The sequence below is a fragment of the Martes martes genome (genome assembly GCF_963455335.1).
Source record: "Martes martes genome assembly, chromosome: 10".
NCBI lineage: Eukaryota > Metazoa > Chordata > Mammalia > Carnivora > Mustelidae > Martes > Martes martes.
Genome location: NC_137898.1, coordinates 63,512,792 through 63,534,785, shown reverse-complemented (window position 1 = coordinate 63,534,785; position 21,994 = coordinate 63,512,792). Strand labels below are relative to the sequence as shown.

General features: G+C 48.5%; 1 protein-coding gene across 1 annotated transcript in view; it reads right to left on the bottom strand.

The window, feature by feature from the left end:
- USP35 (ubiquitin specific peptidase 35) overlaps positions 1-15,175 on the bottom strand; it is a gene marked incomplete at its 5' end in the record, with an annotated part of 45,550 nt that extends 30,375 nt beyond the window's left edge. Inside the window, 6 exons of the mRNA XM_080817765.1 lie at positions 5,343-5,536; positions 9,866-10,024; positions 11,198-11,299; positions 11,699-11,828; positions 13,328-13,460; positions 14,503-15,175. Of these exons, the coding sequence (XP_080673891.1) occupies positions 5,343-5,536; positions 9,866-10,024; positions 11,198-11,299; positions 11,699-11,828; positions 13,328-13,460; positions 14,503-15,175 (1,391 nt within the window). The remainder of the gene's footprint in view (positions 1-5,342; positions 5,537-9,865; positions 10,025-11,197; positions 11,300-11,698; positions 11,829-13,327; positions 13,461-14,502) is intronic.
- Between the last annotated feature and the right edge of the window lie 6,819 nt (positions 15,176-21,994).

Sequence of the window (21,994 nt, the reverse complement as noted above, 5' to 3'; positions counted from 1 at the left end):
GCTTCCCCCTCTCTCTCTGCCTGCCTCTCTGCCTACTTGTGATCTCTGCCAAATAAATAAATAAAATCTAAAAACAAAAAAAACCAACTTGGATGCCTGGGTGGCTCAGTTGGTTAAGTGACGGCCTTCAGCTCAGGTCATGACCCTGGAGTCCCAGGATCGGTCCCGCATAGGGCTCCCAGCTCAGCAGGGAGTCTGCTTTTCCCTCTGGCCCTCCCCCATCTCATGTTCTCTATCTTTCAAATAAATAAATAAATACTTATTTGATGAAATACCTGAAAACTTCCTTAATCTGGGAAAGGAAACAGACATCCAGATTTGGAAGCCAAGAATATTCAAATAAGATGAATTCAGAGAGACCCACACTAACACTACAATTAAGTTGACGGAAGTTAAAGACAAAAAGAGAACCTTAAAAGTGTCTAGAAGAAAACAGCTTGTTATATACAAGGGAACCCTTGTAAGTATATCAGCATATTTTCTGCAAAAATTTTGCAAACTAGAAGGGACTGGTGTGACTAAAAGAAAACTTCCGACCAAGAATAATCTACTCAGTAATATGTTAGAGCAGATTAATGTAACAGTCCTTTACAGAAAATTCTAGCAAAATGCAACAGAATACACATTCTATACAAGCTCATGTGGTACATCCTCCAGAATAGATCATGTATTGGGCCACAAGTCTTAATAAACTTAAGAAGACTGAAATCATATCAAGCATCTTTTCTGACCACAATGGTATGAAACCCACAATGACTTAGAAGGAAAAAAAAACCAGAAAATTCACAAATATGTGGTGACTAAACAACATACTACTGAACAACCAATGAGTGAAAGAAAAAATCAAAAGAGAAATCAAAAAATACCTTGAGACAAATGAAAATGTAAATACAGGACACTAAATATTATGGGATGCAGGAAAGGCAATTCTAAAAGGGAAAATCAAAGTGATAAATGCTTACATTAAGATACAAGAAAGAAGGGCGCCTGGGTGTCTCAGTGGGTTAAAGCCTCTGCCTTTGGCTCAGGTCATGATCCCAGGGTCCTGGGATCAAGCCCCGCATTGGGCTCTCTGCTCAGCAGGGAGCCTGCTTCCCTTCCTCTCTCTCTCTCTGCCTGCCTCTCTGCCTATTTGTGATCTCTGTCTATCAAATAAATAAATAAAAAATTTTTTAAAAAAAAGAGAGATACAAGAAAGATCTCAAATAAACGAACTTTACATCTCAAGGAACTAGAAAAAAACTAAGCCCAAAAATAGAATAAAGGAAATAAAGATCAGAACAAAAATAAATGGAGACTAAAAATACAATAACAATGATCAATAAAACTAAGCCGTTTTTTTTGAAAAAGAGAAACAAAATGGACAGACCCTTAGCTACACTCACCAAGAAAAAATGAGACAGGGCACAAATAAGATCAGAAGTGTAAGAGACATTACAACTGATACCACACAAATAGAAAGGATCATTAGGATACTACTATGAACAATTATATTCCAACAAATTTCTTCCAACCTGGAAGAAACAGAGAAATTCTTAGAAACATACAAACTGTTAAGACTGAATCATAAAGTGGTAGAAAATCTGAACAGATGACTACTAGTAAGGAGAATGATTCAGTAATTAAAAATCTCCCAAACAAAAGACGAGGACCAGATGGCTTCACTGATGAATTTCTCTGAACACTGAAAGAATTAATACCAAACCTTCTCAAACTCTTCCAAAAAACAGAAGGAATGCTTCCAAACTCATTTTATAAGATCAGCATTACCCTAATAGCAAAATCAGACAATGTCAAGAACACTGCAGGCCAATATCCCTGATAACACAGATACAAAAATCCTCAACAAAATATTAGCAAACCAAACTCAACAACACACAGAAAGGTCCACACGACATGATCAAGTGGATTTATTGGAGGGATGCAAAGATGGTACAATATCCACAGAACAACCGACACAGCACACTACATAACAAAATGAAGTTTAAAAATCGTATGATCATCTCAACAGATGCATGAAACTCAATATCCATTTATGTTTAATAAAAACTCTCAAAAATAGTAGGTATAGAAGAAACATACCTCAACATAATAAAGGTCATCTAGGACAAGCCCAAAGCTAACAACATACTCAGTAGTGAAAACCTGAAAGCTTTTCCTCTAAGATGAGGAACAAGATAAGCATGTCCACACCCTCACTTTTATTCAACATAGTAGTGGAAGTCCTAGCTAGTAATGAGGCAAGAAAAAGAAAAGGCATCATAATTGGAAGGGAAGAAATAAAACTGTCTCTATTTGTAGATGACATGATATTTCATATTTAAAAAACCCCAGACTCCACCAAAAAAACCTTTAGAATAAACTAATTCAGTAATGTTGCAGGATACAAAAATCTGTTGCATTTCAATACCCTGTAACAAACCATAAGAAAAATAAGTTTAAAAATCCCATTTATGTTCGCATCAAATTTAACCAAGAAGGTAAAAGACCTGTACAGTAGTCCCCACTTACCTGCAGGAGATACAAGATTCCAACGGAAGCTTGAAACTATAAATAGTACCAAATCCTATTATATATATATATATACTGTTCTTTCCTATACATACCTATGATAAAGTTTATTTCATAAATAAGGCACTGTAAGATGTTACCAACTAACAATAAAGTATAACAACATACTATAATAAGGGTAATGTGAACATGATCTCTCTCTCAAAATACCTTACTATACTGTATTCACCCTCTTCCTATAATGATGTGAGATGATAAAATGCCCATGTGATGAGATAAAGCAAAGTAAACGAGGCAGGCATTGTGATGCAGTGTTAGGCTACTTCCCTGGTCTTCTGACAACGTGTCAGAATGAGGATCATTGATGAAAGAAATTAAAGATGATGCAAATAAACGGAAAGGTATTCTGTGTTCATGGACTAGAATACTGTTAAAATGCCCATACTACTCAAAACAATCTAAAATTCAACGCAATCCTTATCTAATTGACAATGGCATTTCTCACTGAAATAAAATAGATTACCCTAAACTTTGTATGGAGCTATCTAAGACCTCAAATACCCAAAGCAATTTTAAAAAAGAAAAAGCCGTAGGCATCACGATTCCAGATTTCAAACTACATTACAAAACTATAGTAATCAAAAACAATACAGTACTGACATAAAAAGATCAAGAGATCCATGCAACAGAATAGAGTGCCCCAAAATAAAGCAAAAAAAAAAAAAAATGCTTATATGGTCAATATATAAAAAAGAGCCAAGAATATACAGTGGGGAAAGGACAGTCTCTTCAGTAAACGGTGCTGGGAAAACTGAACAGCCACATGCAAAGGAATGAAACCATACCCTTATCTCACACCATACACAAAAATCAACTTGAAATGGATTTAAGACTTGAACGTTAAGACCCAATACCATACAACTCCCATAAGAAAACACAGTCTGTAAGCTCCTTGGCATCACCTTGGCAATGATTTTTTAGATCTGACGCTAAAAATAAAGATGACAAAAGCAAAATAAGTGGGACTACATCAGATTGAAAAGCTCCTACACATCAAAGGAAACCATTAACAAAATGAAAAGGCATCCTAAAAAAATGAGAGAAACTATTTGCAAATCACCTTTCGGATAAGGGGTTAGTAGTTGCCAAAATATATGAAGAACACAGACAACTCAACAAGAAAAAAACAATCCTACTTAAAAATAAGTAGAGGATCTCAAAAGGCCATTTTTCAAAGAAGATGGCCAACAGGAACCTGAAAAGGCACTCAATGTCACTATCATTAGGGAAACCAAATCCACAATAAGGTATCGCCTCACCCCTGTCTGAATGGCTATATCAAAGACAAGAAATAACAAATGTTGGCAAGGACCTGGAACAAAAGGAATCTTTACACACTACTGATGGGAATGTAAACTGGTACACCTACTCTAGAAAACAGTACGGAGGTACCTCAAAAAATTAAAAACAGAGAACTACCTTGTGATCCAGCATTTCCACTTCAAAGTATCCAAAGAAGATACACAAATGGCCAAGGAGCTCATGAAAAGATGCTCAACTTTCATCAGAAAATCATCACTAATAATCAGAAAAATGCAAATCACAATTACAATGGGTACCACCTCACATCCACTGGGATGCTACTATCAGTAAAACAGAGGGGTGCCTGGGTGACTCAGTCAGTTAAGCAACCGATTCTTGATTCTGGCTCAGGTCATGAGCTCAGAGTCCCACCTCGGGCTCTGCACTGGGCATGGAGCCTGCCTAAAATTAATCCTCTCTCTCTCTCTTTCTCTCTCTCCTCCTCCCTCGGCTCTCTTAGAAAGAAAGAAAACAAACAAACAAACAAAACAGAAATGTTGGCAAGGATGTGGAGAAAATGGAACCCAAGTGGACTGCTGGTGGGAATGTAAAGTGGTGCAGCCACTGTGGAGAACAGCATGCAGGTTCCTCAGAAAGTTAATCACAGAACGACCCTACGACCCAGCAGTTCCACTTCGGGACATACACCCAAAAGAATGGAAAGCGGGATCTCAAAGAGCTATTGGTACACCCACACTCGTCGCAGCAGTATTCCCAATGGCCAAAATGGAAAAGCAACACTTGGGTTGCCAGTATAATGGGGTTGCCAGAGCCTGGGGGAAGGGAGAACAGGAATCTGAGACGTTATTGTTCAGGAAGTATAGAATTTCAGATTCACAAGATGAAAAGAGTTACATGGTGGAAATGATCGCACAACAATGTAAATGTATTTACCACCACTGAGCTGTGCAATTAAAATAGTTAATATTGTAAATTTTATGTACGTTTTAACACACACACACACACACACACACACACAAACTGGGGGAAGAAAAGATGTCTACTTCTGTGACTGAAACCCTGAGTGATTTTTAATCAAGCCTGAAGTTAGATAGGTAGCCATCGCCAATAAAGATTTTGTTTTAATAAGGGGGCAGGGAATGCCTAATACCAGGGTGAGTGGAAAACACAATCCATTCCCTTGGACTCCAGGGAAAAAATCAGTGATGTTGACCAACCCAGAGTAGGCCCCTTCCCACCATAGCCCAGTCCACAAAGTCCCATCCCAAGTTTCCATCCAGTCTCATCCTACTGCCTTGTCAATGGCCTGGAGCTCTCAGGGACTGCTCACCCACCTCTTCATGTGCCCACAAACCTCAGGGAATTATGCCACCAATGCAAAGAAGGCCCTGTCCTCTCCAACCACCTCCCACCTACTACCCTCTCCAACCCCTCATCTCCACCCCACACACCAGGGAGCCCAAAGAAGAGAAGGAGGGGCAGACAGGAAATTCAAAAGCAGCACCTACTCAGAAGCCATGAATAAGGCCTGAAGGATGCTGTTCACGTAGCATGTGTTGCCCAGATTGATTAAACCAATCTTGCCCGTGTCTGACTTGGCCATTAGCCGGGGGTAGAAACCAGCCAGCTCACTCTTCTGCGAGGTCCAGGCATCCTGCCCCAGCAGCTGCTTGATGCGGTCCTCATTGGGAACATGGAGGTCCTAAGGAGGGAACAAGCCAGCAGGATGGTGGGGACCACGGTCAGCTCTAAAAATATCACTTCCTCTGGGAAGCCTTCTTGGACTACAGCCAACCCCACCCCCACCCAAGCACACCACCCCACAAATGTCCCAGATATACATGTTAACAGCCTTCTGCTTCCAAACTTATTCTAGGTTCTCATTTTGACACGTGGGCCTTCTAGATCACCTTTCATGCCACAACTGCTTTAAGAAGATGTAAAATGCCCATTTCATAGATGAAAAAACTAAGAGGCAGAAAAAAAATTTTTCCAGGCACATACAGACAATAAATAAAGAATCCATGTGTTCTTAGAGGAGCCCAGGGTATGACAGACTGTAAGCAATGACAACACAGGCCCACCAGGCAGATCCAACAATGTCAAGATCTCAGGCCTCGTCCTGACTCTGGTCCTAACTAACTGCCTGGCAATGGTCAGTGAGACTCTCTGACTCCATTTCCTCATTTGTCAAGGGAGGCTACTCCTACTTTATGTTATTTTGGCATTCCATATTTTCATAGCACTTGCATACAATGAGACTTCTCCATGCCCTCCTTCTTTTAGGTCTGCCATCAGGTTTAATTAGCCCCCCCCCAACCCCGCCAGCACAATCCCACAGACAGGATGGTGGGAGGGTCCTGAGATATGGATCCTAGGTCAAGGGCTCAGGGATTAGGATGCTTTCGTACTCACTCTCCTACATTAAAACAGATGCACCTAAAAGAACATCCCCCAGCACGGATTCTAATCTATTTTAAAGAAAAACTCCTAAGCATAACACAGAACTACTTGATAGATTTTAGTGGCATTCCTCAAAGCCCTATTGTTTCCAGATCCTGAGCACAGACCCTAGATTTGTGCAAGCCTCCAGAGTTTCAAACCAGCTTAGCACTGAAGGCCATGGTCTCCCCAGCATACACCGTCGGCCACCGCAGAAGGTCCTGCTCAACCAGTGGTTTAACATTTGTGCGCACTCATTTCCCAGGAACATTTATCAGATCAGTCACCTATCACAGATGATAAAAATACAGGAGCTGCCAAAGGCAACATAAAAAGATAAAGGCTTGGGGCACCTGGGGGCACAGATGGGTAAGTGTCCGATTTCAGCTCAGGTCATAAGCTCAGGGTTGTGAAAGGGAACCCTGCTTAAGATTCTCTCTTCCCCTCTCCCTCTGCCCCTCCCCATCTCTAAATTAAAAAACAAAAGCAACGGGCTTACTAACTTCTTAGCCCCTTTTTAGCCCCTTTTGTCTCCCTATTGTCCCCTATCCATTCCCACCCCCCCCATATGACACATGAATAGGGACAAAAAGGCAGAAAGACAGAAGCTCACACATGTGCACATATGCATGATGCAAAATTATCGACACTAGGGAAAAAATGTCATTTTCCCCAAAGAAGGTACTCTGGTACTCTTACAAAAAAAAAAAAAGAGAGAGAGAGAGAGAGAACTACGAAATAGGTTTCAAGCTCCTCATGTAACATACAATGGCTCCCTTAGCAAGAACCACAGCTCTCAGAGAAATTGCCTGAGAGAACGTTCCCAAATTTACTTATAAAGGAGCCTCAAGGAAGGATGTGCTCAAAGAAAACATGTAAAGTTTTATAAACAATAAAATTCTATGGATACTTTGCTGCGTTGCTTCCCACACTGGCTCATACCAAGAGGTATTCAAAGCCACAGGACAAACGTAGCACATCTCCCTGGAGCCACATTCTCTAATATTCAAGGAAGAAAAATGTCTGCCTTAAAACAAATGTTTATAAAATATGTCCTTGAATCTCTGAGATAAAAGGAGATTCCAGAGAAACACTGAGCTTGTGTCAGCCTGCTTGGTGTAAGCGGCCCCTTTCTGGGCTCCAGTACTCTGGAGGAAAGGTTTGAGGGCCCATATCGGCTAGGGGAAGCAGAGTCAGTCTGGTCTGAGGCCCTCCGGTCTGATCTTTCCATTGTCCCTTCCACTCCACTGACAAACTGCACATTCCCACTCCCACGCCTCTCCCTTGGACACACCTGCAGGTGCCCCATTCTACCAGTTCCCATCCCTCAAGGCCTCACTCCTATAGCCCCTCTCTAGAAGACATTCCAGGATCTCAAGTGGGGTACACACGTGTTCTACACCTCGCTGCCTGCACCTAGTGGTATCAGTATTTACAGATCCATTGTCACCCGGATCGGGCCATAGACCCTAGCGTGAAAAGCCCAAGTCTCACTCAGTGTGGGTTTCCCTCAGTGCCCAGTGCAAGGCCATGCTCCCTCCTCTTTGTTCATGCCCCCACGACTGCATTTTTCACATAACAGTCACATTCATTCACTCAGAGATCATGGAGATACTTGCTGGGTACAGAAATCCTGACATGGTCCCTGCCCACCAGAAGCTCCCAAGCTAGCAGGAAACAGTAGCAGTCACTTCCAGCAAGTCAAGGCCCTGTCTTCTCTGCTCGTCTACCTCCAGTGACAGGCTTCTCTTGTAGGTATTCTCCATTTAAAAATAAATGCATTCTCCTGTTAAGTTGGAAAACCTGAGATGATCCAAGTAAATGCCAGAGGTTTTGTTTCAAGTTATCAACTGACTCTCACTCGTGGTAGATTGTTCCCTTCTGTGTTTTGTAATTTTTGGATTATAAACTCATCTTTAGCAGAGTTTTATCTTTGTGAATTGAAAGCACTTTCATTTCTGTTTCTACACAGCAACCCTAGGGTATTACTAGTTCATAACTACTTTTAATGTGAGTACCTGAGCTTAGGGGTCCCACAACCCCAAAGACAATGAGAACTTGAACTCCTAAACCCACAAGAGCAGGCCAATGACGACAAATTTCACTTTTCCCAATCCAGAATGCAGCCCAAGCCAGAAAAGTTTCCTTGAAATCTATGTGAGACCATGTATGTATTTTTTTTCTAGATCACTCTTTCACTAACAGCAATGCCTTTTTGGGTCCTGACTTACATGGGCCTCTTACTGCTAATGCCCCAAGGGGAACAGGCCCTAAGCATCACCTCCTATCCCTGCAAGCTCAAGTGGTTTAGTGACTACAGTTACACCCTTTCCCCCTCCCTCCCCACCACAGGGCACGAGAGCATCATCCCTCACTTACCATTCTGGATTCCAGTTCTCGATTCCTTTTTGGCCCCTGGGGATTCCCCATTACTTTCTTGCAAGCTCAGCTATGTACTTAAAAAGACGTTTGTTATATTTTAACAAGCATTTCTAGGTGCTCTGCAGTAGGATGCTTTTCAGGTTATCTATCTGCTGTGCTACAGAAATGGAAGTCAGATCACAGGTTCTGTAAGGGCCACCACCTACCTAGACATCTTTCACCCACGCTCAGACCTGCCTTCTGTATCACGTGAGAGGAAAGGGCTCAGCAACCACACACCCTGCCTGCGTGTGTCTCTCACTATCTCCATGACTGCACAAGTCACCAAGCCTCTGCAGTCTCATTTCCCTCGTCTACGAAATTTGGGTAATAACAGTACCTGCTTCTTGTTTCTTGCATCTTATGAGCATTAAAAAACAAAATATACGGAAAACATGGTCAAATGTGGCACTATCCACAAATGCTATTGTCCTAACAACCTAGCAAGCCCAGGTCAGAAGCCCCTTCATCATTGTAGCCTCCTCCTCTAACTGGAGATGATCCTTCCCTTCTCTCGTTCCTCACAGAAATTTCCTTACTTCTGTGCAAGCCTGTCACCCCGCTAGGCTACAAGCTCCTCAGTGGAGGTGACTTGGGCTGCCTCGTGCCTATGTCCTCAGTTCCCAGCCTGGGTCTGGCACAAAGCAGGGCAGCAGTAAAGCCATGTGAACACTTATAAACAATCCCTGCTTGGGCGGGGAGTGGGGAGTGCGGGTGGAAACAGACATAGGCAGACAGTGACAACACATGACAAAGGGATGTGGGAGCTGCGGGACCCCCAAAAAAGTCCTGACCCAGCCTAAGGTAGGGAAGGGGTATTGAGAGTTGTCAGAGAAGGCTTTCTGAGGGAGGTAATATTTGGGCAGAGCCTTAATGAGTAAGACTTGATGGGAACAGGAGATATGCAGGCAAAACAAGAGGAGGGTTTCTAGTCTGAGAGAATGGCATATGCAAAGGCCTAGTGCAATCATGAGCAATGACCATCTGGGGAAAGGGCAGGTGGCTCAGTGTGCTTGAAGCACAGGATGGGCGAGGGGAGGTGAGAGGACACAGGTAGAGACCAAATGATGGGGGGGCTGCCATTAACCTGTATTATGGGCTTAAGCAAGGCCCCAGCTGGCACCCTTTTTGAAGCAGGGCAAGGAAGGAGGGGGAAAATGTCACTCACCTTAATGGCCTCCATGACAGGCTCATAGAGATCTGGGAAACCTGGGAACCGGAAGACCATGCAGTGGACCAGCTCCGCCAGCTGCTCCAGGCAGCTGGTCCCCGAGTTGGAGTCCTCCTTGACCAGAGAGGCCACCATGGGGGGGATGTGAGGGAGGAGCTGTGAGAGCAGAGCAGGATTAGGCTCAGTACCATTTACCACCCAAGACAGGGGTTGGTGGTCAGTGATAAAAATACCCAGAGCTCCTCAAGGCAGGGATGTCCGACCACCTGGCCACCATCCCTCTTGCCTACATAGAACTCTGTGCTATGCTGGCAAGGTACTCTTTTTACAAGACATGTGACCTTGGATATCCTGCCTCCATTTCTTCATCTGTTAAACAGAACAAACAATTCCCTCCTCACAGTTGAGGCATAGCCTAGGCCCAAGCCCCAGCTGTTAAGCCACAGCCAACAGGCCGGCCAGGAGAGCCTGAGGCCTGAGTGACAAGGGCTACCCTTCCTTCTACCACCATTCTTTCACCAAACATTTACATGTCAAACATGAGAGGTAAGTGCCTGGCCCAAGGTCACCGCATCTGGCAAATGGCAGAGATGGGACTCAACCCCCAGTACCCCAAAGCCTGGTTCTATGCTTTTTCCCACTGCAGCCAATTGGAAAGCATGAAATTTCTGTCCTGAGCAGGAGCCATCAGAATCTAGGGCCCCATCTGCAAGTCAGGTCTGGGGAAAGGAAGGCAAGAGGGTAGCCCCTCCTTCCTCCCCAACAAGAACTACAGGCTGTCCTTCGGGAGGGATGGCCCCAAAGACAACAGAAAGGGCCCTGGGCTGGAGGCCAGGCCACCTGGGTGCTGATCGGCAGCAGCGTATATCAGAAGAACACTGGGTCAGAAGTTAGACAAACTTAGAATCTTCCTGTATCACTCAGCAGTTGTGTGTCTGGGACAAGTGATTTAATCTCCCTAAACTGCAGTTTCCTCAGCTAAAAATCAGAAAAAATTATAGAATTCTCCCTCTTAGGGCTGAACTTAAGAGTCAATATAGGTACTGTCTCTAGTACCATGCCTGGCACACAGCAGGGTCCTAGGCAACATTAGCCATCATTCTAGGGCTGTCACTCTACTGTGGGCGTGTGGGGAAGCCATACACATTCTCTGGTCTCCTATCTGTAAAACAGAGTTTCAAGTCTCCTTCAATCCTAACGTCCAGGACTTCAAGGTCTTGGGCTTCAAACCCCCAACCCCAATAGAGAGAGCATGAATGGAATCCAGCCAAACAAACCAGTGGGAGATGGAGAACCACCCTTCCTCAGGGCAGCACACAGGGTCCTTACCAAGTGGAAGGCTTCATGGGAGTGCTGGAAGGTAAGGAGCATGTACTTGAGGACAGACAAGGCAGCTCCCCGGACAATGGGGTACAGAAGCTTGGAGAAAACCTGGAAGAGAGTCCCTGGTCAGGTGTTCCCCAGTCCTGGGCCCCAGATGCCAAATGCAGCCACAGACCTGAGAGGTGGTCAGACACACTAGAGCTGAAGCAGTAGACCCATGCAGAACCAAGAACACAGACAGTCTCACAGATCCAGGTTGATGGACAGATGGATAGCAAGACAGACATCTGATGGGAGGGACAGAGGGATAGACAGACCAACACATTCTTGAATGAGCAGAGGAATGAATGGGTGAAATCTGAGGCCCATAGAAGTAAAGTGAATTGTCCCGAGTCACAGCAAGCTTGGGTGGGAGCCCCAGTGCTCTGCCTCCCAGACCCACACTGTCCCTGGCAAGAGCAAAGTGGAAAAAGCCGTAAGCCAGGGCTAGGACAGGGGCCCACCAACCTTCTCAATTTTGGCGAGTGAAACCTCAATCAAGATGCTGAACTTCTTAACAGCGGCCAGGCCCTTCAACAGTGCAATGATCCACTTGTCAATGTTCTTCCCCAGGGGCCATGACACCCAGTCAATCATCCTGGAGAAGGAAGCGACAATGACACAAGGACCGGGGAGGCCCAATGCCTGGGTGGGGGTAGCCCAGGGATAAGCTATAACGTCCTGAGACCCCACACTGACCCAAACATGCACAGGGGTTCGTGAGATGGATAAGACACCTCTGAGAACTGCAAATGAGCCCAGCACAAGCATCTGGCAGAGACTGCGGCTCCAAGTCCAGCATACTCTCAATACCCCAAACCTCACCCCACACACTAGGCTGCAGGGGCAGAATGGAGCTTTCAGCTGTCCCTGCCTGAACCATGGGGCCCAAGAGCAGAAGCAGCACTACTCGCCTTTGGAAGTAGTTTTGGCTCCAGCAAACCCTTGCTTGTGACCTAGAACAAGTCACTCTCTCTAGCCTCAGTTTCCCTCTGTAAAATGGGGACAATACCTCCCTCAAAGAGTTGCTGTATGGATTAAAAGATGTGACAATAGTTAACTCTAATAGTATCCACTCTGAACCAAGCACTACTCCATCTGCCTTACATGTATTAACCCAACTGACCCCCACAAGATAATGCTTCTGTGCACAGAGCATGAAGCTACCACATAGTACGTGCTCAGGAAAATGGCATTATATCATTACTTTTAGACTCATAAGACTGTGCTATAAAGAGAACAAAGAGAGACCAAAGCAATAGTCATTACGATGACACTGGCTACCAACACTGCTCTAAACACTTTACATGTATTATCTCATCTAATCTTTGCAACAACTCTACAGGGGGATTCAATTACAGTACATTTTATAAATGAGGAAACAGAGGCCTACAGAAGTGGAGTAACTTGCCCAAAATCACACAGGCAAGAAGTAGTAGAGCCAGGATCTGCACCCAATGAGCTTGCCTCTAGAGCCCACACTTTTAAGCACTAAAAACAAGAAATCCTGGAAGGCCTGATGGTGATGCTAGATCTGCACACAGGTATGGAAAGCATGGTGAGGGAGGCATGCCAGGTGAATGGGTTCTACAAAGCCAAAGGCCTGTAGGCAGGAGGAAAGGCAGCATATTCTGGGATCACTGGATAGGCAGGTGTGGCTAGATCACAGGTACAATGACATTCAAACAAGGTGGGGGAATGTGCAAAAGCTATGAGCTAAAAACCACCCAAATTCCATTTATCACATCTGCCAAACTCAAAAAGCACTTTGCAACATACTTTCAGCTTCCAGTATGACCCCATAGAAGCCTCACAACTTCTTATACCATCTTTACAGAGGTGTAAACTGAGGCTCAGAGAGTTCACTAACTTGTCCAGGATCACAGAGTTGGCGCCCAACCCGAGAGCACTGCTAGAGAAAGGTTCTTTGTATCTCCCACATCCAGCCCTGGGCCAGGCACTGAGCAGGGCTCAAGAAAGGGTGGATGAATGAAAAAACCGTGAGGTCCTGGGCCTTCTGACACGAAATCTAGCCCAGCAATCCCACTCAGTGGAAGGAGGGAGAGAGACCTGACCACCACCCGGTCCTCAGCCCACCTGCTGATGGCAGTCAGCATCTGAGAATCTGTCACACTGTCATCATTGCTGAGGTTCCGGACGACACCATCCATAAGCTCCAATGGTAGGTGCTGGACCACGCTGGCCAGGGCGCTAGAAGGCGGTTCCTCCTCTGGAATGGTGTGGGGGCTGGGATGAGTTTAGCAAGGCAGGTAGGCTCCTCACCTCCCCCAAACCCCCATGCCCTCATGCTGCCAAGGAACTAGACTGGGCTTCTGCGAAGAGCACGTTGGAGCCACCTCCTCACCTCCTACAACATCACAGCCTCCCCACCTTAACTCAGGGCTTGGGGCCCAGCCCTGTACTGAGCACAGACAAAAGCACTGACCCCACCCCTCACCCAATCTGCACCTATATAGGCAAGGTCTGTAAGGAAGGGTTAACAATGGAGCTGGCAAGAACAGATAGAAGGGCTGTTTGACTTGAAGGGAGGGAGGACATTCCAGGTGGAACCACACAAAGGCCTAGAGGTGAAAAAGAACATTTAGTTATCAAAATGTGTTGTCCAAATGGATAAGGGCTTATACACCAGAGTTTGGTTCTTTCTCCTGCCAGGTGCTTTCTCTTTCTTTCAACTGAATAGCCCTATAATCAGGAAAGGCACGGATCTTATTTCGCTCATTTGTAACTGTAGTCCAAGTTCAACAGTTGTCAATGGAGGACCAAAAGTTCACATTTCAGAATTGAGATGTACAGGCTCCATTATGTGTCCAGAACTTTGCCCCTGCCTGCCCTCAACACCTTGCCCCTGCTGTTGCCCAGCTCTCAAAGCCTGTATCAGAAGGCACCACCTCTACGAAACCCACCTGACCCAAAGGGCATGACAACATCCCCCTACGCCTTGCTGTTGTCTCGTTCAGCCCCAGTCCTCCTCCTGGCCAGCTTGATCTGGGTCCGCTCCTCCATATGTGCCCAGCACCCACCACAGGATAGGACCCACTGCAGGAGCTCAGGAGAGCCCTGCTAATTAAGGAACACTTCATTCCCCAACCTGTGCATTAAGTGCGAACGCATACACACACCCCCACCCCACCATTCCTTGACACGGGCACGCCAAGCACAAGACCCTGCACGTACAATCACCTGCCCGGCGCCCAAGCGGCCCCTGGCGCGCACGCGCTCCCTCCCCAGCCCCGGGCCCAGCTCACACGCACCTGTGCAGGAAATGACGGCGAACAGCTCCTTCAAGCAAGGCAGGATGGCGGCGGGCTGGGCCCGCCACAACTGCGCCAGGAGCCCGCTCACCTGCTGGGCCTGCTCCAGGAACTCCACAGCGCCCTCCTCGCCCTCGGCCGGGCAGCGGAAGCGGCCGAGGCAACGCACCAGCTGCTGGCAGAAGAGCAGCCGGTGCGGGCCTTCGGGGACGCAGCGCGGGTGTCGTGCCAGCAGCCGCGCCACCTGCGCACAGACCGCGGGCCCCGGGCGCTCGCACACGGTGCGCAGCACCTCCCGCCGCAGCAGCGCGAACACCTCGTCGGCTGCGGGGCCCTCAGGCAACAGCTGCAGACCGAGCTGCACGCAGGCGAGCGCGCGGGGGCCCGGGGGGCCGGCACCACCCTGCAGCAGGCGAAGCACGCGGCGCGCGCTGAAAAACTCGGCGAAGACGTCGGGGTGGTGGCGGCCGGCCACGTGCAGCAGCTGACAGCCCACTCGACGTGGCAGCTCGTCAGCTCCGCCCACGTAGAGGCGCGTGCCCAGCGCCAGCAGCGCCAGACACTGCTCCCGCTCCAGCGGCTGCCGTGCAGCCTCCAGCACGCGCCGCACCAGCCCTTGCTTCACGCTCGCGGGGTACGAGGACGTCACCACCGCCTCCAGGATCTTGTCCATGACGCCACGCTGCAGCAGACAGAGAGCAGGGTCACGCTCGGCCCAACAGATCCAGTTCCCCAAGTGGTCCCCTGCACCAAGAACTGGGGCGAGCAATCACCTTTCTGGGCCTCCGTTTCGTCACCTGGGAAAGGGAGCGAGGATGCCTCACGCAGAGGTATCGCAATGAAGTAAAGTGCAACGCCTGGCATGTAATGAGCCCCCAGGGGTGTGGGGTGTTTATTACTGATGAGCACCTTTAATCTCACGAAGGCAACATCTGAACCTTCCACCCACCCTTTTCCCCACTCTTTTGTCCTCTCCCCAGGCCTCCCTGGTGACCTCATCCACTCATGCGCTGGTAGAAGCCAGTTATAAAAGCTGTGGTCCACGATGTTGGCCAAGTCCTGTCCTGTCCGGGAAGATGAGCAGAGACACACACGAAATCACACCTCCAAGGAGGGAGGGCGGGCAGGCTTAGGATTCCAAGGAAGTATCAACGGGGAGATCTCTGCACACTGCCCCAAATCAACTTCTTGCTGTTTCCCAAGTGATCTACACCTTTCCAAGGCTCCAGTTCTTTGAATACACTGTGCCTTTAGTCTGAAACATCCTATCTCCCAAGACCTCCACCACCACCTCCCTCCCACTCACACAGCCAGCCAAACTTCTGTTTTCCTTCAAAGCTTACCTCAAACGGGCTGTCTTCAATTAGAACATCCCTGGACCTACAGGCATGAATTCATCCCTCACCCTCCAATCCTACAGCCACCTGCAGCTTACTCCTCCATTACAGCTGGGATCGCATAATTCCCTCCCATGAAGCAGAGCATATCATGTTTGTGGCCTGGCCCTGCCTCCACAGCTCTGCACGTTCAAGGCCCTTCCTTCCCCTCCCCAGCCTGAACCCACACCAGCCCCTCACTCTTGACTCACTGTGTTCTCCCTGCCGCTGTGCCCTTTGCAGACGTTCTTCCCTCCCCTCCTTGCTTGACTCACCCTGCGGACTTCACCTCAAACTCACTTCTTCCAGGAAGTCTTGCCTAACCTTTTTGTTTGGGTTGACATGTCTGTTAACAATTTCAGAGCACCATGTCCCCCATGACAGCACTTATCATGATTCCCTGGCTGGAGTCAACCTCCTCTGCTATACCATACAGGTTCCTGAGGACAGCAACCATATCCGTTTTGTTCACTCACCTAGGCCAGTGCCTGGCACACGGTAGGCATTTGTTGCCAAAGCAAATGCAAAATATGGTGTGAGTTACTGCTACCTTATTCCTCTGACCACAGGAGCCTTCCCTTTGCTTTTCCTCTCCCTTCGGGCAGTTTCCTGGAAGCTTTTCTCCCCAGCTGACCCACTTTTGTTTCTGATGCTCATGCTGGGTCACAAAGGTAAAGCTTGTTCTCTTAATATCCAACTTTCAGCTCCAAGAAGACAGGGCCACTTCTTTCTTTGTATGACCCCACTCTAGGCAGGACCTGATAGAAGGCTCAGCATACAGCAGGTGTTTAAAATTACTGGCTCAGTAAAAACTGTTCTTGAGACCCAGAGTTGGTGTGAAGACAAGCCATACATTTACTAAATGAGGGGCCAGAAACTTTTATTCAGAACCACAGATATTGTGGGACCCAGACTCTGTGCGAGGCCCTGCGGAGGCGCTCCGTTCCCTGTCCTAAGTTCTTGGCTGAGACCAAGCTTCCGTTATTGCATTTGTTAAGAGCAACGGGCCCATTTCTTTGTCTGTCTCTCTCGCCAGGCTGTGAGCTCCTCAGGGCAGGGACTAGGACTTATTTCTCAATGGCCGGCATCTCTGAGATTACTGGGGGTGAAGCCAGAGTACAGATCAGTGGTTCCCAGACATTGGTTTGGCTGCCTCAGAACCACCTGGTAACTTAGCACGAATTCATATGCCCAGGGCCCACTCCAAGCCTCCTGGAATAGTGTGTTCAACTCTTTTTACTCTGAATGAGATTCATCTGGAAATGGAGTCCGCTTACCATCCCTCTTACTTATGCTGAGTCTGTTTCCACCCTGCAGGGTTGTTGCTAAAGCAAATATAAAGTCCTTGGCATGGCGCTGAGCACAGGGAACTGCTCAGTGAATCAGTTCCCTTCGCTTTAGAAGCAAAGTCCTTGCCCTTGGGAACTACGATCTGGTGGTGGAGGCACACATGTTGGTAAAGTGTGCCAACGCAAGGCATAATCTCAAAGACCTTTAAACAGGCCTTTAAAAACTGGTCTCCCTTCATCCCTCGTCTTCTTTTTCTTAGGCAGTGCTTGTGACCAACCTTCCTTGTAGACCATCCTTGCAAACCCCTAATCTTGCCCTCCAGTCTAGAGGACTTAATAAACTTTCAATCCAGGATGCCAAGAAATCCTATTATTCAGGCACCCAAGAAGAAACCCTAATCGATGGGATATTGACATCATGTGTGGAGGAAAAGGACCTGGGGGCAGGCAGAAATGGGTTCTGGGGCTAGGGAATGTTCTGGAAGTGGAAATGTTCTGGAAGTGGAAAGAAAAACAGACTAGGAATGATGAGCCCTGAGTTCATAGTGTGAACTTGGGCAAATTTTATTCTAGTCTTGGGCACCTGGGTGGCTCAGTCGCTAGGTGTCTGCCTTCGGCTCGGTTTGTGATCCCCAGGTCCTAGGATGAGGCCTGCTTCTCCCTCTCCTACTCCTCCTGCTTTTGTTCGCTCTCTCGCATGCTCTCTCTCTCTCTCTGTCAAATTTTAAAAAAAAAAATTTTTTTATTCTAGTCTTGCTACTTATTATGTGACCTTGAGCAAATCACATCATGAGCCTCTTTTCTGTTCTGTAAAATGGGGATAAGTGATATCAGGTTGAACCACATGAAAGCAAAGGAGCAGATGTTGGCAATTTCATACTATTCTACCTGACACCTTTGCACCTGGCAGCTAGAGGCCTGGCAGTGGCGCCCTTCTGTGACAGCAGTGATTTCCAAGGCCAGCCATGCAGCCTCCGTGCAGTCTGTGGCCCAGCCACTCCAGGCAAGCCCTGCCTACCTGCCCCCACTCCCACACAGGCAGTCTGAGGTCAGCTGTCGCCATAGTCACCAACTAAACCCACTCATTATCTTGGGTGCATTCATGCAAAAGTGTTTTAGAGGCTTGGAGCTCACCTGACCTCATCACAGGCCACAGAAGGGAGGGAGGACAAGGCCTGATTTCCCTAGGGCACACATGGGAATGTGGAGGATCAACATGGGAGAGGGACACGGCCTTGACAGGGTGGGATAAGAACCTGCACTTGGTCTCCTTGGGGGAGGGAGCTGCGGACCGTCAGCATTCCTGGGAGGGTGGATTACTCCTCTAGGCTCTGGACAAGGAGATGGCCTGTCAACACTGGCTCTGCCCCAAGAGACAGCTGCCCCGCACCACGCTCGGCAGCATGCAGCAGCACACAGCACCGTATCCTCCCTTAGAAGAGCCTGCGTGAAAAGCATTAGACCCAGGTTCTCTGCTTCTAGATCACCAGGTGACCTTGGGTGAGTCCCTGCCAGGCTCCTCAGCTTTTTCACCTGGAAAATGGGGACCATTTCAGCCCTGACAGGGAAGGGGACAAGGTATAAGAAAGATGAGGGCTGGGGCAGTCATGAGTCTATTCTTGGGCCATCTGGCACCAAGTGGGGAAACAAACTGTCAAGCAAGAAGACAGACACACTCCTGATCTCACTGATTCTACTAGGACTTTCATCCCTCACTGCTAACTTAGTATTTCCACTATCTCCCCCAGAGCTCCAGCAGCCCCCAAGATCAGCTCCTCTTTACTTCTTGCCTGGACTAGTGCAGGAGCCTTCTAACTCCACCTCCTCATTCTCGCCCTCATCCATCCTCCAATAGAGGTTGTGTTCTGCAGAATAGAGTCCAACTTTTGAATCTAGCCCAGGCACTGTGCCCCATGGTGCCCACAGCCTTGAGGCAGGTTCTCTTTCACTGTTCTGAGTCTCTGAGCCCCCAAATGGGAGATGACCACCTGACCACCCCTTATCCTTTCCCAGCCAATGCTGCTGCTCTTCCCCCGAGCCCTTGGCTTATACCTCTCATTGCTGGCATGACAGCCTGAGAGTCCCAGCAACACCCAGTCTGCTCCAGGGCACACAGTAAGAATATAGGAACATCACGATCCCTCCCCTGGAAGGCCCAGATCCCTTTATCTGTACCTTTTGGATGGCCCTCCGCATTTTCACTGTGTATTGACAGGTCTCTGTTCCTGCATGGTGAAGCCTGACTCATCACCACCCCTAAAGCACCGTGTCTGTATGTGTATATGTGTCCAATGCCCTGCCCCCAAACCTTGGGCCCCAATTCAGGCTTCCTCATCCCTCCCAGGTCTATGTGACCCACTCTTCGAACATCGTCAGATTAATCTCATTAGATGATAAGTTCCATCTTGCCATTCTCTGCTCAGAACTCTCAAGGCTTGGGGCGCCTGGGTGGCTCAGTAGGTTACAGCCTCTGCCTTCGGCTCAGGTCATGATCCCAGAGTCCTGGGATCGAGCCCTGCATCAGGCTCTCTGCTCGGCGGGGAGCCTGCCTCCCCCTCTCTCTGTGCCTGCCTCTTTGCCTACTTGTGATTTCTGTCAAATAAGTAAATAAAATCTTAAAAAAAAAAAAGGCACTCTCAAGGTCCCCAGCCCCTTCAGCATAAGATACGAACTCCTGAACATGACATTCAAGCCCTTTCTGTGACACTTGGCTGATGGGGGACAGGGGTGAACATGAACTTGACAAACACTGTTTGGTGACAAATCTGAATGAATATGGGCAGTGGGCTTTTTCTGCGGGCCACCTTTTGGTGATGTCCTCTCTGCTGGGAAAGGCTTCTCACTCTCCTGGCAAATTCTGACTCATCCTCCAAGGCCCAGGTCACATGCCCCTCCTCTGGGAAGCATTTCCTAAGCCCCCTGCAGTCCAAGTCTCTGAGCTTCCCAAGGCCCTCTTTGCTTTTCTCCTCCCTCAGCAGTGTCACTAGATTCTATGTCTATCTCCCTCACCAGGCTGGGATCTCCTTTGGAAGGAGCTCCAATCTCCTATCTGTTCCCAGTGCCCAGCAAAGGACCAGGCACAGGGGTGAAGGAGTGCTAAGTGGCCATTGGGAGATAACGTGACAGCAAGATGAAATAAAACTAAAGCTATCACCAGGAAAGCACCTTCCAGGGACTGGCCCAGTCACTGCCCTCTCCTCTGCCGGGTCTGGTCCCACATATCCATAACCCCGAGACTCAAAATTAACCAAGAAGGTCCCTACAGAGGTCACTGGACAGGACTGAGTGAGGATTCAGCCATTTAGAAATGACTCAAACAACCAAAACTGAAGAAAAGAAAACAAATACTGTTCCTGTTTAGCACTCAGGTCAAAAGCTCACAGAATCTCATAGGACAGGGAAGGGGCTTCAGGAAGGTCTCACTCAACCTCTCCCTACTCCAGAGCACAGCTGACCCTCCAAGCCCCAACTCAGCACCTAAGAGCTGAGGAGCCCATTTCCTCTCCTCTCTGACCCTTATATCCTACCTAACTCCTCTGACTCCGCCTGGGGAGCACTAGGTGTCCCTCCGAGCAACCCCCGACCCAGATCTCTGGACAGCAGCATCTGTCTCTGAATTTTTTTAACTGAATTTTTTCTACCCGAGGCAGCCCTGGGAAGGATCTCCTTGCCCTCCTACTGGGAGGCCCTCTTCTGGGCCACCAAACTGTCTCCTAGAAAGAAAGAAAGGGTTTTACTGGTAAAACGCAACTGCTCTTCAACTGAAGGGGAATGGGAGGAGAGAGCATATATTCCCTTCTCAGGAACACACCACAATCACCCATTCCTTCTGGGACCACCCCTCACATATTTAAGACAGACAAGTCCCCACCCCCACACCAGGCTTTCTGGAAGGGCGGACACTAGGCTAACACAGTCTCAAGTCTTGTAGGGGGAGTACGCCCGATCAAGGATGCTGAGAAGAGCAAAAGCCTATGCTAAGCGGTTGCAACCTCTTGGCCCCCCAGTTTGTGCCCTATCTTAGCCCCACCCCTCCTTTCAGTTATACCTTGCACTGGTGCCCAGCCCAGGTTGGCGCTACGGACCCCACGAATGGGCCGGTGAGCTTCACTGTATTGGGGGAGAGGGAAGAATCACCTCCAAACACAACTGATGAAGGAGGTGGAAGCCCAGAGAGGGGCAGCTACTCGCCCAAGGTCACACAGCAAGGCCCAAGATGCACCTAGACCTCCCTTCTCCCAGCCTCAAACTCTCAGAGCCCTTCGCGCGTGCCCAGGGCTCTAGAACCGCCAAGGTGCAGACACTCCCTCCCCACAACCGGCACACACGCCCCCAGCCCCCTTACCTCTGGGACCCCGGTAACCCCGGCCTCAGAGCCGGCTCCTGGGCGGGGCGCTCAGGCCTGGCAGGACTAGGCTAGGCCAGGCTAGGTCAGGGCGAGTCCTTTGCTCCCCCTGGAGTGGGGACGCCCTCCGCCAGGTCCCAGCCGGCAGGGATGCTGCCTTCACTGCAAAGTCCAAACTCCCCACCCAGCTCTGCACAAGCTTGAACCCAGGGAGTCCGAGTCAGCCGCGCGGCGGCTGGGCTGCGGGGCTGCGGGACGAAGCGTGGGGAGGGGCGAGGTGCGGGAAACGGGGAGGAGCCGGAGCGGGGGCCACCCCGCGAACCGCCACTCAGGCCGCGTCCCCTTTAAGACCAGCCGGTCTGAGCTCCGGCGGGGGCAAGGCGGGGAGCCGGAGGGCTCACTGCAATGCCTCCTGGGAGATAGAGTTTGCGCTCGGCGTGTTGTGCGGCAAAGAGCCCAAGGAGAACTACAAGTCCCGGAGT